At 45.3% G+C, this 16,680-nt stretch overlaps 2 protein-coding genes across 3 annotated transcripts in view; both read right to left on the reverse strand.

Annotated features, from left to right (window-relative positions):
* Px (MAP7 domain-containg protein plexus) overlaps window positions 1-2,512 on the reverse strand; it is a 99,396-nt gene extending 96,884 nt beyond the window's left edge. The window contains exons 1-2 of one of the 2 annotated variants that reach the window (XM_076440677.1): window positions 2,368-2,512; window positions 217-1,116 (exon numbers count right to left, since the gene is read on the reverse strand). In XM_076440677.1, the coding sequence (XP_076296792.1) occupies window positions 217-1,000 (784 nt within the window). In that variant the 5' untranslated portion in view covers window positions 1,001-1,116; window positions 2,368-2,512. Of the gene's footprint in view, window positions 1-216; window positions 1,117-2,335 lie in introns of both variants that reach the window. The other variant, XM_076440678.1, reaches the window with a different exon arrangement.
* Window positions 2,513-3,506: 994 nt separating this feature from the next.
* Dnr1 (E3 ubiquitin-protein ligase defense repressor 1) overlaps window positions 3,507-16,680 on the reverse strand; it is a 109,533-nt gene continuing 96,359 nt past the window's right edge. Inside the window, exons 3-7 of the mRNA XM_076440681.1 lie at window positions 9,738-9,978; window positions 8,714-8,883; window positions 8,425-8,641; window positions 7,605-7,811; window positions 3,507-7,025 (exon numbers count right to left, since the gene is read on the reverse strand). Coding sequence (XP_076296796.1) covers window positions 6,696-7,025; window positions 7,605-7,811; window positions 8,425-8,641; window positions 8,714-8,883; window positions 9,738-9,978 — 1,165 coding nt within the window. The 3' untranslated portion in view covers window positions 3,507-6,695. The remainder of the gene's footprint in view (window positions 7,026-7,604; window positions 7,812-8,424; window positions 8,642-8,713; window positions 8,884-9,737; window positions 9,979-16,680) is intronic.

Raw genomic sequence — 16,680 nt, forward strand, 5'->3', positions numbered from 1 at the left:
CCTCTCGAGCTTCGCTGCCCTTTCCTACGTTCGGCGCGGTCTTTGAAGCCACAGAAAAATAGTATCCCGCTTATATCTAGGTCGGAACACAGAACCGAGATACGCGTTACAGTCGGACATTACTGTAGTCTCCCTACACGATCTCTTTCCCTGCTCGGAACAGGCGATGGGAGCTAGATCGCGACTTTACTGTAATATTGTAGACCGCGAACGTACGTTGAGGCTGTGGCGGTAACGCTGGTTGCGGTGCTGGCGAGCTCCTCGGTGCGTGTCGCAGATCCAAAGCCGCTTCGCTGGATATTCTGGCGTCCTCGACGGGCTGCCTGGGGCTCTGTAACCTCTGATGGGGCGATTGCAGTCTTTGATGGGGAGATTCCATGGTGAGCCTCGCCTGTTCCAGGTGCCTGTGCGTTTCAGCAGTGTTCGAGTGCGGTCGTGGCAGTTCGATGGAGTTCGACGGGGGCCTTGTTTGCTCGACTCTCGGCGAGGGCGAGTTCGCCGGTAGTCTCGGCGAGATTCCGACCGGTCTGTTCTCCGGTCTGAGCTGTGGCGTTTGCTCGTTGGTCAGACCAAGAACTTGAGCAGCGTACTCCCCTTGAAGAGCCATCTCGGCCCCGGTGAACGGCCCGCCATCGCATCTCTTCAGCCAGTAAATTCGTTGACTGTGCGGCCTGGCATCCTGTTCGTAGCTCTCCCATTGCTGCAGTAACAAAGCGTAGCAAAGGCTACAGGCTTTCACAGCACCGCTGCGGGCTCCCTCGCCGCGATAACCGGCTGGTGGTTCATGGGACTCGAGGAACGGGAAATAAGGCTCGTTCGGCGCACCAGCCGGATTCGGCTTCACTCGCAGCCAGTACTGCTCGCTGTGGCCCACTGTCCCACAAACGAAGCAGACCCTGGCACCTCCGATCTCCTCGGAGGTTGGATTTGGCTGCGGATTCGCGAGAGACTGTCCGTCCAGGCCAGGCTCATTTTTCACGTACAGTTTGTTTTCCATCATGTCAGGAAACCATCGGGTTTCTTTCTTCAACGACCTTCTATATACTTCTGTTTGGCACGCATATACGATCACAAGTTACTACGATTGACGATGCTCTCTTGGAATTTTCCGCATATCTGGAAACAAGAAAGAACAATCCTATTAGTACAGGGACATAAGAGTATTTCTGGCGCGAAGAGTGTCACCGATGGTTAAACGGATACAAGGTATATTACTTCAGATGTATACAGGGAACCTTATTGTATGCAAATTAGTTTATTCGGGTGCAGCTGCGACCTCGTTCTTTATTCAACAAGGAATACGCCAAACACAATTGCTCGTCCGGGAACAAATTTGTCTTTTAATTGTATAACACCCGGCCCAAACTCGACGACAGGGCAATAAACTTTTACGTAAACACCGCTCCCCGTTCCTCCCCCTCGAACGCACCAGAGTTTCGAATAACATTCGCAAGATTATGTGCTTGGTATTACAAAATGTTACCCGAGGAAAACATGTCATGAACTTGGGGCCTTAATAAACTTTGCGCTTCCTCTTCTACGGCGCTAGACTGTTCAGCGAAACGAAATCAAGACAACGAGACAACAGAGTCGGTGGACGGTGCCTGTAAACACAAGTACTTGGTTATGAAATATGTATCCGAACAATAGACCCAGGGAAAGATTACTTTCGATTCCGCCAATTCCAGAAGGTGCGGGCTCGAGTTCGTCGTAAACTCTTAACGTAATTGAAGCATTGCAACGTGCGATGCTTTTAGAATACGGTAACATGTGGTGTATTTTTGGCGCATTGCTACATCGACGTTTACCGACACCGACCATAAAACACTTCTTCGGGCGTCGGTAACAGAAGGTGAAAACCGCGTGAGGCACGTTTCGTTTCGCTGAGGTGCGCGTGGACGATGATTTTTCGTGGAGGTAGGATTCCGAGTAAGGTTCGTGGAGGAAGCACATAGACGAAGGTAAGCGTTTTCGGTATGGAATTAACGTATCCGTCGAGGAAGGGTAAGATCCGGGGACGAGAGATCGGTGGAGAATCGTCGGTGGACGATCCGCCCCTGGAACGGAGAAGAAAAACGTGATTCTGTGAGAATAATCGACGCAATGGTGGCCTTAGCGGCGAGTCGCACGTCGCCAAACGCTTTCGTCGGTTGTCTCGACGCTGGTTTATCTGCGATCGGTCGCGCGAATCGTTTGCGACGTGCTGAGGAGGATTTCGACGATAAAACGATCGGTGGGAGAGGGATCACAGGGATCAAGGGGAAGAGGCAGAGCCGTGCACTGTGCCTCTGCTACCGAAATACGCAGCCACGACGGGCACACACTGAACACGCACCGTTCACGGGCCTCCACGGTCGTTCCACTCACGTTTTCACAGTCCGGCGAGATTGGCCACCGCATCGCTATTCAACGGCGGTGATTTTGCTCGGCGATACGTATTGCTTGGTCGAAGCGGAGCCTCCTTATCTCGGGTTCTAGTCTCTGCCATACGTGCTCGAGCTGCACACCGAGCTGCGGGGTGTCACCTTCGAAAGAACGTTCCGGCTCGTTCCACTCATATTTACATGTGTCGTGCACCGTGCTACCCGACCCCGATCCGTATCCCACTGTCCCATCCACGAGAACTATAACAAAACCGGTCCCGCGACTACGAAAAATACATTTTCTGATGGCACAGCACCGCGACTTTGGCTCAATTCACCGCCATGTTGCAAAATCGCGATCCGCTTCCCATGATGCCACGCAGCTTCGTCATATGACAGTGCCGCGCCGCTAACCAATCGAATGCGACGACGCATGCGCACCAAACGCCGACCACGACCGAACCGCCGCGAACTACCTTCGCCCGCGAAGTTTGAAATATTTTTTTTCCAACCGCGGATACCCAGCAATTTTATAATTGCGTTACGTAACGATAACCGTGTTCGTTGAACCTCCCGGAGAGAGATCATACGCGCACCTCGATCTACAGAAAATTTACGCAGCTACACCGATTATCGATTTCTCGAGATTTATTGTTCGTAGTTCGGATTAGGATATTCGAATCGGACGAATACTAAACGGCGCCGATTTCGATTTATTCCGGGCATCGAAGAATATCGAAATTATTGTTGTTATTACTCTTTTCGATGCATTTACGCGCTTCATTTGGATTAATATTCTGGGAGAGAGAATTCGACGTCTGCGGAAAAGATAATTTAGAAATACATTTTTATTTTCCTGAGAAATTCATTTTGAAAGAATTATGTACCGTTACCGAGGGTACTGCTATTTTTAATCTTGCAAGGAGAGATTGAGGAGAGAAAGTAAAGTAAACAGAAATTCAGATTTCAAAGGTCTCGAGATTTCCTCGACGTCCACTTCGGGAAATTATGGTGTGCATCGTAGTTTAACGAGACGCACACGATAATTATTGATACAACATGATTATACACAGAAAATATTGTTGGGACAGGCTTACATGGGTGGCGACGTCTGGAGGGGGGAATAAATACGAACAACAATCGATGTTTCACCGTATTTAATCAACAGGTTGGGACATTGCACCTTCGTATTGCTAAAAATTATTTTTCATAGATTGTGTTGTTTCTTTATATGTATATATATATATATATTTTTATATTTATAATATGTATACCACTGTGTCTCAAGTGGAATCCTGATATAATACTAAAAAATAATTGGAAATACTTTAAAAATACTCTTTGCAAACGATAATTCTTAGAAATCCATTCTCTCTGATATCGTTCGTTTCTACCATACACATCTAACAGCTACGATGATCTCGAATTCCTCCGTGTACGGCTTTACACAGACAATTATAATCACAAAAAGGTTTCCCCTCCTTCTCACGTTACTCTAACGGTGGCGATGTTCCAAACAACAAATTGCATTTTGCGGCTCGTAGAAAAATGTCTCCCTCGTTCTCGGAGAATTATGCGCAGTCAGAAGAACCGACAGGGAAGTTTTTCCGACCTGATGATCTCTCTCTCTATCTATCACTCTATCACTCTCTCTCTCACTCTTTCGTCACTGTGTTTTAAACCTAAAGAATCATTGAAACCGATATCTGATTCGTAGAAGCAGCGCGATCACGATCTCCTCGGAACCGGTACGGTATAAAAATACTAAAAGAAACTAAACAGATGCAGTTCGACAGGGAAATAAAAAGGTATCTACGCCTTCGCTGACTTAACGAGACTGTGTGTATGCGTGTGTGTTCGGTATACACATTGTAATAACATGTAAAAACGCTGTCTTTCTCTCCCACCCTTTCACTCTCGCTAACGTTCTTTCTATCTCTCTTATTCTCTCTCCCTCTCGCTCCCTTATAAATAATTATAAACTAGGTCTGTTTTGCATTGATGAATGACTACAACGATCTCCTTGTCTCTCACTTTTCTCCCGCTCTTTCTCTCTTTCTCCAGAACACGTACCAAAGAGCTCTATTAACATCCAGCTCTATTTGCCATAGTGTCTCAAACTGATTCATACTCCTTGGAGGATGGTAGCTGGACTGCGGATCTTTCTGCAAGATGTTTGCCAAAGATTCCCGTTTGTTCGAAAGAATTGTCAGTGAACACTTTTTCTCAAGGACCCATTTTTCAAGATACAGGGTCGTCAATATTTCTTTTAAAGAAAATTGCTCAGGGCGTAAGATCCGCAGTTCAGCGACGATCAAGGGAAAGGCAAGGACGACGCGGGGCGCCGCGCGAAATGAACCGTAATAAATAATACACGCGAAGAACAACAATCGCAGGCTCGTCCGAACGACCGGCCAACTCACTTTCGTTTTTTCTTTTGATTCTGTAACAACCTTTTTCCTTGCTACTGACACGCGAACCTGGCAGACCGCGGACTCGTTACGGCGTAATTGTCAACGGGGTTACGTTTCGTAAAAATCAAAGGAAAAAATCACGAGTGTCTTACGCTAAAAACCAACGCGAAAACGTCACTTGGAACATGCCGCTGGTGGCAGCGACGCAGTAACAGTCCGCAGTCTACCGAGATCCTATAATCAATCCTCGTTTGTTCGTTCGTTTTTTTCTTTGCGCTATGAGTTGCTTAAAAGATGGCATACGGCGGCGAGTTCGTTAAATCGGATTTGACATTTGGTGAACGCATGACTTTTACTCTGTCGACCCTATCGGTCGGGTTATCTCGTTTTTATGTACATATAAACAGATATATTACTGTAACAAGGTTTCCTCCTCTCGTACAGGACGTTCCACAACGCGCAGGGAGAAAAAAAAGTAGCCAGCGAATGAATAAACGATCGACAGTACGCGGTTCCCGTTATCGAGCAGGCTAATCTATACAGGCGAACGCGAACGGAATCACAGAGAATACAGAGCGAGCGTGTTGCATCACGAGCCGGGGAACAGTTTTCTATAAATCGGTGTCATTCACGAAGATTATTCGCCGCGGTCGCTATAAATGAAACGTCCTTTACGAGGAGGCACGTCGCGCCGCTCGTTTTATAAACGATACACAACGCGTAATGAATAACGGGGCATTATATTAAAAAAATACGATGGGTCACTGGTTCCGATAACACCGTTCACCCCTGGGTCACCGCGATTATCTAAATGAAAGTTGACACACACGAGAACAAAACGACCCGGCGGTCTGTCTCTATCTATCTCTAATTGTAAAGAGAAACAAGAGCAACAAGTGTCGCGCGAGCAATGAATCGAACAACGAACGAAACTTATTGGTCCGATTTCCACGACGATTAGAACAAAGAAACGAGAATGAAACATAGAATCAACGCGTACGAAAGCGATTCGCAGCTCTTATCTTGACGCAGGTAGATAAGGACTCATCACAGTGACAACCAACTAGCCGTCCGACGTGCAGCGACGTACAGCGAACGACTTCCGAGACTGTTTCGCGTTCAGCATCGAAAACGGGCTTTAGATTCTAGTTACGCAAGCCAATTTTCATTAAAAACGAGACACAGTTCCTAGAAAAATAGTCGACGTGTGTTTCCTCGGTGTAACAACCCCTCTGGCTAGGGGTTGTAAATATTTCTTGAAATGTATCGCTAACCAGACGGTTTAGTAGTGTCGTACAATCTTTTTCGAATCGCGCAATTACCAATGGTCATCTCTTTACACAACGCATTAACAATTCTGAAAACTTATGAACTTCAGCAAACTCATGTGCATGACCTCCTGGATGTTTTGCTCCTCGCCATACGACAATAACTATTAAACTATATTAAGCTCGCTAGACGAAAGAATAATGTGTCTGCAAGAAATATGTTTAAAAAATTAATCAAGTGGACAATGTCCGATCTCAAACTCCGAAAGAATCTCAGATGCTTCTAATCTCAATTCGTGGTTGACGTGTTTTTCGTCGTGAACGCATCAAATCGTTACTAGACAGCGGATCTTCACGCAAAATAAAAATTAATTTTCTCTCTTAACATGTTCAACAGGTTGATAATGATATAAAAGTAAGTTTTAATGTTTTAAATGACACCTACACATTTTTGTCATAAATGCATAAAATCCGCCGTCTAATCATTACCGTTCTAAGAACTGTTTCTCGTCTGAGTCTCGGAAAAATCGGCTCGCGTGGTTCCCGTGTGACCTAGATGGCGGGCGTGTAGATCAGTAGGATCCAGCGACTCGACGAGCGAAGACCCCGAGGACTCTTTGAACGACGCCGAGCCTGGCGACTTGCCGGTCTCAAATATCGTCGCTGTTCACCGATCTCTCGGAGCTGAGACTCCTTTTGTCGACCTCTTCGGAAGATGTCCGACGATAACTAGGTTCGATCACAGCGTCCGCGACCGACCTCGGGCTGTGCTTGTCCACGTGCGTCAACTCGATCGGAAGATAGATCGTCCGACAGTGATCTATGTCCGCCCGACACAGCGGACACCGTTCGCAACGACGAGCGCAATCCAAACAGGCGACCGCGTGTCCGCACGGGAACAACGCCGTGTCCAGGCTGCGGTCCATGCAAATGCGACACAGCATCGCGTCCAGTAATCTTGCCAGGCATTCCCGGGATTCCTGCGGGTTCAACCGAACGTTTAAAATCCATCCGACCCTTCACGCTTGGTCATACTTCGCACATTTACGACATAGTTTCCCAAGTTCGCTTCAGAGTCTCATTTTTCAAACATTTATCACAGTTGGGACATAGTTAGACCGTCAGGACTTCCTGCGGAGTCCGTTGTAAAAGTATGTGGCAAATCTTGTCTTACAACAGTAGCAACACTGAGTTTATTCAGATAATAGATGCTTGGACATGGAAATTTAATTTTGCAGTAAATGTTCAACCAATACTTTGTTCCTGACACATTTGTCTAGAGTTTACACTACAGATTTTGACGTCACTTTTCATTGATACTTTTTCGTTCAATTTTTACTGTCATTTAATTGTTTAACTTTTGTCAGATTTTTGGTACAGTCCCAGCACAGGCAGGTGACTTCTTTTTTGAACAATTTTGGCGAGTTAAACATACTATAACAGTTTTGATCTACTATTTTCTGCCGCAAGTGTATGAAATCAGTCCATCGACTCTCCAGACTTCCTCAGCGTCCAGATTGAGAAACTATGCGTCGAGGTGCAGTTCGAGTGAACTATACCTTGCACTTAGGATCCTCGCAGTCGCCAGCGCAGTCGTGCCTCTCCAAGATCTGTTTCTCTTTCTCGTCCGGCAATCTGACGGTCGCCGATTCGCAGTATAGTGCTCGTCGCGCGTTGTCGTACACCTCTCTGCAGGTCCTGCGGATGTCGAACACGTACTTCTTCCCCAGCGTCGAGTCCTCGTTGAAGATCGAGATAATGGTGCCCTGAAAGACCAGGGAAATGATTACACTATTCTCCAATGCTCCAGTGGTGTCGATGGACAGCCGGATTGTATGCGTTCGTGACAAGAGTGAATAGGTGCAATTTAGAAGAGGAAGTAACAGATTTATAAAGCGTTCAAGAATTTTCAGCATATCGAAACTATTAACCCTTTGGAGGCGACGATTGTCAGTAAGTAGACTGCGGATGTTCATGCATTTTCCAATGTTTGTAGACAAATTTTAAGAAAGTGGAATAGAGAAATAGAATCCTATTTCTAAATAAAACAACAGAATTTTATATTCTAGCCTTTCTTGAAAATTTTCATAAATGCATAAAGATCCACAGTCTAATTGTCAGTTTCCCTCTGCACGATCAACATTATACGTTGTTATAATAACCTCCCGATAGTTAAGACGTTTTGATATTCTCCCTAGCCATCTTAAAACTCTAGAAATCGCTCAATAAAGCGTGTACTCAATTCTGAAACATTTCTCAGAGCCATTCCGGCGAGCTGATGTCGGGTTCACAAGGAAAGTAGATTTTATTTTCATACAAATTCGATTTCGCATAAAAATCCGCTGTCATCGGGATCCTAATATGATAATTCGAGGGTACCTTCAGGTCTCGAATGAACTGTGCGGTCACAGCGCTCCTGACAGTCTCGCAGCTGTAGAACGCGTGTTTCTCGGTGATCGCTCGATACAGGCCGCTGGCCGATTGACTCGAGTCCAACTTGAAGTTCAGCGACGTCTCGTCGCCGTCCAGGGACAGGTACACCAAGTGGAACATCCGACGCTGCGACGTAGCGCTCTGTATCGCTGTGTACGGTATACTGAGAACAGAGAAACGTCTGTTATATAGGAGTTAGGGAGGACAAGTCTCTCGGTGGTTGCTGGAAACGTACTTTTGCGTTTCCTCGCCGTCGTTGCGGTACACCGTGATCCCGTGGGGACCCACGCCGATCATGGACACTCCGTTGTAGCCGAATTTGCTGTGGAACATCTCCTGGCCGAAGGTGTCCAGGTTCGAGATCTCCTTCAGCAGCCAGTACTCCGCCGTTGACGCTTTCATACCCTGCACAGAAAATTGAGACTATGAATTGTTTGGAACCTTTTAAAAAATCGAAATTTAAAGACATTCTTTAAGACTGCAATAAACGAGCCTGAATTTCATTTTTAATTTTAATTTAATCCGTCCCTCGTGCCAATTTCACACAGTCTTCGTGACAGGAACTTCGTGACTTTTATTATTTTTTTTTTTTTTACAAAAAGCATAAAAAAATAACGGTTTATAGTATTTTTATAGAAAAGTTTAATATAATTGAGGGGTAATATTAAGATATTTTAGAACAGAGCGTTTTCATAGAAAAGTTTAACATTATTGAGGGGTAATATTAAAATATTTAGAATGGCGTTTTTATGAAACGAAAGGTTTAATATTAATATTAATGAGAATTTTAATATTAGCTAAATAAATAAAATAATTAACCAAATAATATAATATTGTTATTTTATCGATCTTTTATCACTGTGTCAATTTGACTCCGAGGAACAGATTCAGTTCGCGAAACGAGGAACGGATGAGAGTTAATGTTTGCTCTCACCTAGTTTCCTAGAGGTGAAAAAATTTTAGAAAAATTGGTCGGGATCATGGAGAAACTTTCAAATGTCGTTTTTCACAACTTTTTGTAAACTCATTATAACTTTGTTCCACTCAAATGGCTCGTGCATTAATTTACCTTCACCGACTTGACTCGTGAAGCACAGAAATGTTAAAGAATTGTGTACTGAAAGAATTTAGCAAGGCTACTTCAGCCACAATGTATGTAAATTCAAAGGACTGTATTGTCCGCTGCAATAGCTGCCTATATGCAAGAAACTAACGTGAGAACGTGCATAGCTGAGTAAGGTGAAAGAAAAGTCTCGAACCTTGATCTCCTTGTGTTGCTGGACTATCCGGTGCAGCAGATCCTGTGGTTTCGTATCGCAAGGCTCTGTCGGCTGTATCTGACAGCACTGCGAATAAAGCGCATGCAACGGCGATATGGCATCGTAATCGCCGACGTCCGCTTGCGCTATCAAGGCGACCAACCGTGCTACCGAGCCCCAATCCGAGACCTTCAATCTACCTTCGACCAGCTCCAAACGAGAGTGCAAGTAGAACTGGTGCCTGCGGATCCGAGAAAAACGAGTCGCATTAGAGAACAGATTACATACTTGCAGGTTGGGTTACTGACCGTGTCGAGTTCACGATGGAATTTTGTACTGGGAGGGATTGTATAGTGCAACTAACATTAATTTAAGAAAACGAAAGGCGAGTTTTCGAGTCCCCATTTTATGGGGTAGGTTGGGCCAAATTAGGGAGGTTTGAGTCATCACTTTGCAGAGATTGGATTCGTTTAGGAGCTACGAACCTTTCAATCTTACCGAGTTAGTACATTTTTGTTGAAACTTATGGTGCAGCTTATTGGTTAGGGGGATTAGCTCTTTGGGGACCATGATGATTATTTTGTCACTTTCATGAGGTACTTTGGGCCAAATTAGGGGGGGTTGAAGTCATCACTTTGCAGAGATTGGATTCGTTTAGGAGCTATTGGCTTTAGAGTCCTGTCATGTTTTTCAATTTTTGTGGAAACTGGTGGTGCTCATTGATTAGGAAGGTTAGCTTTTTGGGAACCATGATGATCATTTTGTCACTTTCATGGGGTAGTATGGGCCAAATTAGGGGAGGTTTAAGTCATCACTTTACAGAGATTGGATTTGTTGATGAGCTATAAGCCTTCGACTCCTGTCATGTTTGTCAATTTTTGTGGAAACTGGTGACGCTTATTGATTAGGGAGATTCCTAGCTGTTTGGAGACCATGATAACCATTTTGTCACTTTCATGGGGTAGTTTGGGCCAAATTAGGGGGGGGGGGTTTAAGTCATCACTTTACAGAGATTGGATTTGTTCATGAGCTTTGAGCCTTCGAGTCCTGTCGTGTTTTTCAATTTTTGTGGAAACTGGTGGCGATCATTGATTAGGAAGATTAGCTCTTTGAGGACCATGATGATCATTTTGTCACTTTCATGGGGTAGTTTGGGCCAAATTAGGGGGTGTTTAAGTCATCACTTTACAGAGCTTCGATTTGTTCAAGAGCTATGAGCCTTCGAGTCTTGTCATGTTTATTACTTTTGTGGAAACGTGTGATCATCTATTATTGAGATTCCTAGCTCTTTGGGGTCCATGATGATGATTTTGTAACTTTCACGGGATCCTCGTGCAAGGATTAAGTTCCTGAATGAAATAGAAGCCTCCGAATGCATTTTCGTCAATTTTCGTAAATCTCATTCACCGATTTCGCTAATTCATCCGGTGAAAAGGCGACCCCGGCCCGAAAACCCCGAAAACCGCTATCTCGCGTTACTTTCGACTCGACTGTCAGATCCCGGTGGTTTCGGTTTTATCGGGGACGCGGAACGTCGGAAGATAATTAGCTCGAGGATTAATTGCCCCGACGCCGCTCAAAGTATAACCGAAGGAGTTATTAGGTTGAAAAGCAGCTGCATCCGTCGATTCCGAGCGTCGCGACGTTGCCATTAATCTGGCTAACTATGACGAGCCTTCCAGTATAACCGAGCAACGAAATACAACGTTGAAAAGCGGCAAAAAAAAGTCGTCCTTAATTTTTGCCAACGGTGTGGTACACGTCGTCTACACTTTTCAGCCGCGAGATGCTGAAAATTCGCGGTCTGGTAATATAACCCGGGAATAAAAAATTCCCAGCCGTTTCAACCGAGATACGTTCTCAGTTTTTCGATTTGGTGGAGAAAAGCGACGCAGCAGAAAAGAAGAAACGCGATTAACGTTGAACGATCCTCCGACGAAATGAAGCATCTCGGATGCGAATTTCCAGCCGACGGAAAGTTGGATACGCCGCGCGCCCTCCCGAAGGTGAACGGGGGGGAAAAAAGCGCGGAAGTGGCTGTGCCGCGTGCTAGCATGTAGGCGGGCGAATGTGTTCTCGAGATTTCGTTTACTCCGACTTTCGTAGCGCGCTTTGTAATCCACTGGCATTACGAGCCACTCGCCCCGAACCTCGTTTCGCAGGAGGATTATTCGTCGGCTGCCTTCTCGCCGTTACAGCGGCCGGCGAAAACCAACTTTCCCGGGGAAACTCCCGCCGGGAGAAATTTCGAATCGCGCGAAAATTTCGGCGACGCTTTTCCGGGGAACGTTGGCTTTGGAAATTGACACAGTGCTCAAAAATAAGGTTCGTCCTCGTGAATCAAACCAACTGCATTCTCCTTAACGCGTCGGCTAGCAGCATTTTTGCCTGTCTTCATCATTGAAATGTTTTAGGTGCAACGCAAACGGTTTACATATTTATCGAGCAACTATTTTGAATACTCGAGTGCTCGAAGACGATGTTCACTCTGCGGTGAAGATCGTCCGTTACGCAACGTCGAGAAATTAGTTTGCTAGACGGTTGTTGGAAAGTTCCGCAGGCGTGTTGCCGCAATCGCGAGTGCGGAACGAAACAGGAAAAAGGGGAACGATCATAAACTGAGAGCGAGACCTGTTGATTGTCAGAGGATGGGCCAGCGAATGCGGATGGGTCGATTGATACACCCGGCGCGCCGAAAACCAAGAAAATAATTAGCGTAACCCAGTCGACCGAATTGCTCTAAACCTTCTTGATCGCAGGAAGTTGTGCGTATTCGATTCAGATGGTTCGTAGAAGGCTGAGAACCTGCCTAATCAAGCAATGTGATTCGAGGAAATATACAAACACTGCAGGATCGTACTTTAAAGACTCGAAATTCATACACAAAATGGTGTGTGCAATGAAATGATGATTTGCACTCTCTAATTTGGCCCACACCATGCGATATAAACGGTGAAATGGTCGGCATAATGCGCAAAAGGTTGAGGATCGCCTCAATTAACGAGCACGATTCACGAAAATGGATAAACCCTGTAGGATCGTACTTCAAAGGCTCGCAATTCAAAGAGGACATGGTACAGGGCGAAATGATGGCATAAACCATCCATAATTTGACCCACACTACAAGACAAAAATGATAAAAATATCAACGTCATCGCAGGAGGCTGAGAATCTCCCTAATTAATCAGCGAGTCTCGCGAAAATGGATAAACCCTGCAGGATCGTACTTCAAAGGCTCGAAATTCATCGACAAAACGGTATACAACGGAATGATGACTTACACTCTCTCATTAGGCCCACACCATGCGATATAAACGGTGAAATGGTCGGCATAATGCGCAAAAGGTTGAGGATCGCCTTAATTAACGAGCACGATTCACGAAAATGGATAAACCCTGTAGGATCGTACTTCAAAGGCTCGCAATTCAAAGAGGACATGGTACAGGGCGAAATGATGGCATAAACCATCCATAATTTGACCCACACTACAAGACAAAAATGATAAAAATATCAACGTCATCGCAGGAGGCTGGGAATCTCCCTAATTAATCAGCGAGACTCGCGAAAATGGATAAACCCTGCAGGATCGTACTTCAAAGGCTCGAAATTCATCGACAAAACGGTATACAACGGAATGATGACTTACACTCTCTCATTAGGCCCACATCATGTGATATAAACGGTGAAATGGTCGGCATAATGCGCAGAAGGTTGAGGATCGCCTTAATTAACGAGCACGATTCACGAAAATGGACAAACAATATTATACAGAACGAAATAATGGATAAACATGATAAAGATATCGACGTATTAGCAGGAGACTACGAAAATCATGCATTCCTCGGTACGTGAAACCTTGTAAAATAAGTTCATCGATTCCCGGCCCGACAAGAACCTATTAAAAAGTTGCGCAACTCTTCCGCTGTCCGATGGTCACTCGATCCAAGTTTGCAGATCGGCGCTCGTTGGAAGCTGGACCGATCCCGACAGTGTCAAGCCGATTCTCTTGGTTCCCGGTGCACGGAGGAATCATTAGATTCGCGAATGGACGTGGTCCCGGCTTAGCCCGGGAACTTCGCGAGGAACAACTTCGACGACAATGCGGTTCCCGATACGGCCGAGGATTTTCCGAACTGTCTGCTCGCGGTCGACAATGTTCCGTTCCGTCGTGGTTCCGCTTGACGATCGTCTCCACGACTTATGCACCAGGTCCGATTTCGCGAGAGTCTCTCCTTTCTCTCTCTCTCCGTAGGGCGTTCGTTCGATCGGGAAGTTGCGCCGGAGGCGTGGCAACTAATGTTAGCATTTCAATTTAATCTGGACGCAACAGTAGCATCAAACCATGGAACTCGATTTACTAGGCGGAATTCAGTTTCCGAAGCTACAATTGTATCTACGGGTAAGGTCGAGCCGATAGTCTCGCGACGGCAACGCTGCCTAGGCCACGGGCGACCCCCATTTTCTTATCCCGCGACTCCTCGCGGACCGCACACATCCCCGTAGCAATATTCGAAAGTTCCAGGGCTCGGATTAGAGCTCAAAGATCAGGTTTTATGATATGTCCAGCTAGGTTTGTAGAAAATGTCCTTTCAAAGTCTTCGAATGCCTGTTCAAATGTTCTGGGGCTGTGCTAACTTTAGCGACCGCTGGTATCGCAAACCCACCGAAAAGAGTAGAACGGTTAGAGGATGCTGGATCGATCGAACAGTTCCTAGAGTCTATTAAAAAGTTCCCGGACTAGATAAACAGAATAAAACCTGGAAGAGGTGACCAGGTCCTTCTGGGACCTACGGAGCGATTTTAAATTCCACTACGCCCGGATTGAACGTATCGATTCGTTCGAAACCGAGAGGTTAATCATTTCTATCACATAGTGTGGGTCAAATTAGGGGTGGTTTAAGTCATCATTTCGCCCTGTACCATTTCCTCTTTGAATCGCCAGCCTTTGAAGTACGATTCTACACGTTTATCCATTTTCATGAGTCCCGCTGATTAATTAGGGAGATTATCAGCCTCCTGCGATGACGTCAATATTTTTGTCATTCTTGTCACGTAGTGTGGGTCAAATTAGGGGTGGTTTAAGTCATCATTTCGCCCTGTACCATTTCCTCTTTGAATCGCGAGCCTTTGAAGTACGATCCTACAGGGATAATCCATTTTCGTGAGTCTTGCTGCTTAATTATGGAGATTCTCAACCTCCAGCGATGACGTTGATATTTTTATCATTCTTGTCATGTAGTGTGGGACAAATTAGGGGTGGTTTAAGTCATCATTTCGTCCTTGCGCCATTTCCTCGATGAATTGCAAGCCTTTGAATCCTCCAGTGTCGGTAGATTTCGCAAACCGTCGAACAAATGAACTTTTCCGCCCGAAATTAAAGAGACTCGTTACAACTTCCCATTGTAATTTCCCCTGCGACAACGACGTATCAGAATGTTTCGGCGAAGAAACCGATTCCGCTCGCGGCATGGCCGGGCCAATTCATAGCTGTCCCAAACACGGGCCGGTCTAGCTGGAAATTAACGCGCTTTGAAATTACCACGGTCGAATGAAACGACCTCGTCATCCTCCGGTGAATTAATTACGCGGGCAAACGATGCCCAGCAGACTCGGCCAACCCACCCACGTCCACGCTTTTCACCAACGTGCAAATTTTTGTAGCGCGTCCTCCCCGTCCCCGGGATAGTACAATACACGCCGACAAACGATAACGCGCAATTACGGGTGACGTTAAAGTATAAAGCGCGACGCGTCATAGATAAATCGAACGAACACGGAAACTCTTCGAGAAATATTCCCCAGATACACTCGCTTAATTCCTGGTCAAACGATTTCGCGATTTTTCGCCTCGTCGAAGAAGCTCGGCGCTCGTGCGCGCCTTTGTTCAGCGTTTATCTTCGGAACGAAATTCATTCGAATCTTTGCGTAGCCATTTTTCCTTTTCGCGAACGTGCACGGATTTTTTGTTTCGACTTTCCTGCATCTTTTCTCTCCGGCAAAAGTTCCGTCGCTCGTTTCACTCACATTTGCATGTTTCTGCTAGGAATGAACATATAAATAGTTAAACATTTCTTCTATAATTTCTTTTCATAACTTTATAAATATTTTTATCATCACAGATTAATTTATATTTGAAAACCTAACCCTTATGTCGATAACCGGGTACACACTTTTAGCTTCTTTTAATAACTTTATACATATTTTTATCATCATAGATTAATCTATATTTGAAACATGAAATTATGCATCGAACTATGAAGTGCATCATCCTTGAAGATCGTTGGAACTTTTCGTTATTGTTGCAATACTTGGATTCTATCGTTCGAGGACTAATTCATTATAGATTGCAGCTCTTCCAAGGATAAACATTTCCACCGGAAGTTAAAAGCATAAAAAATAATGCAACAGCGGTGTTGAATTTCGTCGATGGTTTCCACTGTTTCGCGTTTCGTCCGCCGATTTTTGACATGAATGCGCCAAATTCCCGGCTGGAATTATTAATACCCTCGGATTGGGAGTTTCGATGATGAATCGACATTGTTTCGTGCATGATCCATTCGGCCGCATCAAATATAAACGACGCTGACGCAGCGCTATCTCCTCATCCGCAAATTTCACAATTTATTTTGATGCGGTTGCGAAACGATATAATTGTCGCGTGCAATCTGCTCGGGCGATTTGTGTAGAAGGATAATTGGAAGAGACCGAACGAATAGTCGTGAGAATGTCACAGTATTCATATTTCGCGGTTTCAGGCGAGCGAGTCCAATGAAAATGTCCAAAAATAAACAAAACTATTACTTTCTCATTGTAAAAATCGGTTTGCCACTCGAAAGTCAAATCGAAATTTGCGCCATTTTCATCCCGAAGGCCTCCATTATCGATGACCAGATCGGAAAAATTCTTCCACAAAATGGCACCCGGTTAGCCCGGATGTACTTTG

The sequence above is a fragment of the Lasioglossum baleicum genome, chromosome 16 (genome assembly GCF_051020765.1).
Source record: "Lasioglossum baleicum chromosome 16, iyLasBale1, whole genome shotgun sequence".
NCBI lineage: Eukaryota > Metazoa > Arthropoda > Insecta > Hymenoptera > Halictidae > Lasioglossum > Lasioglossum baleicum.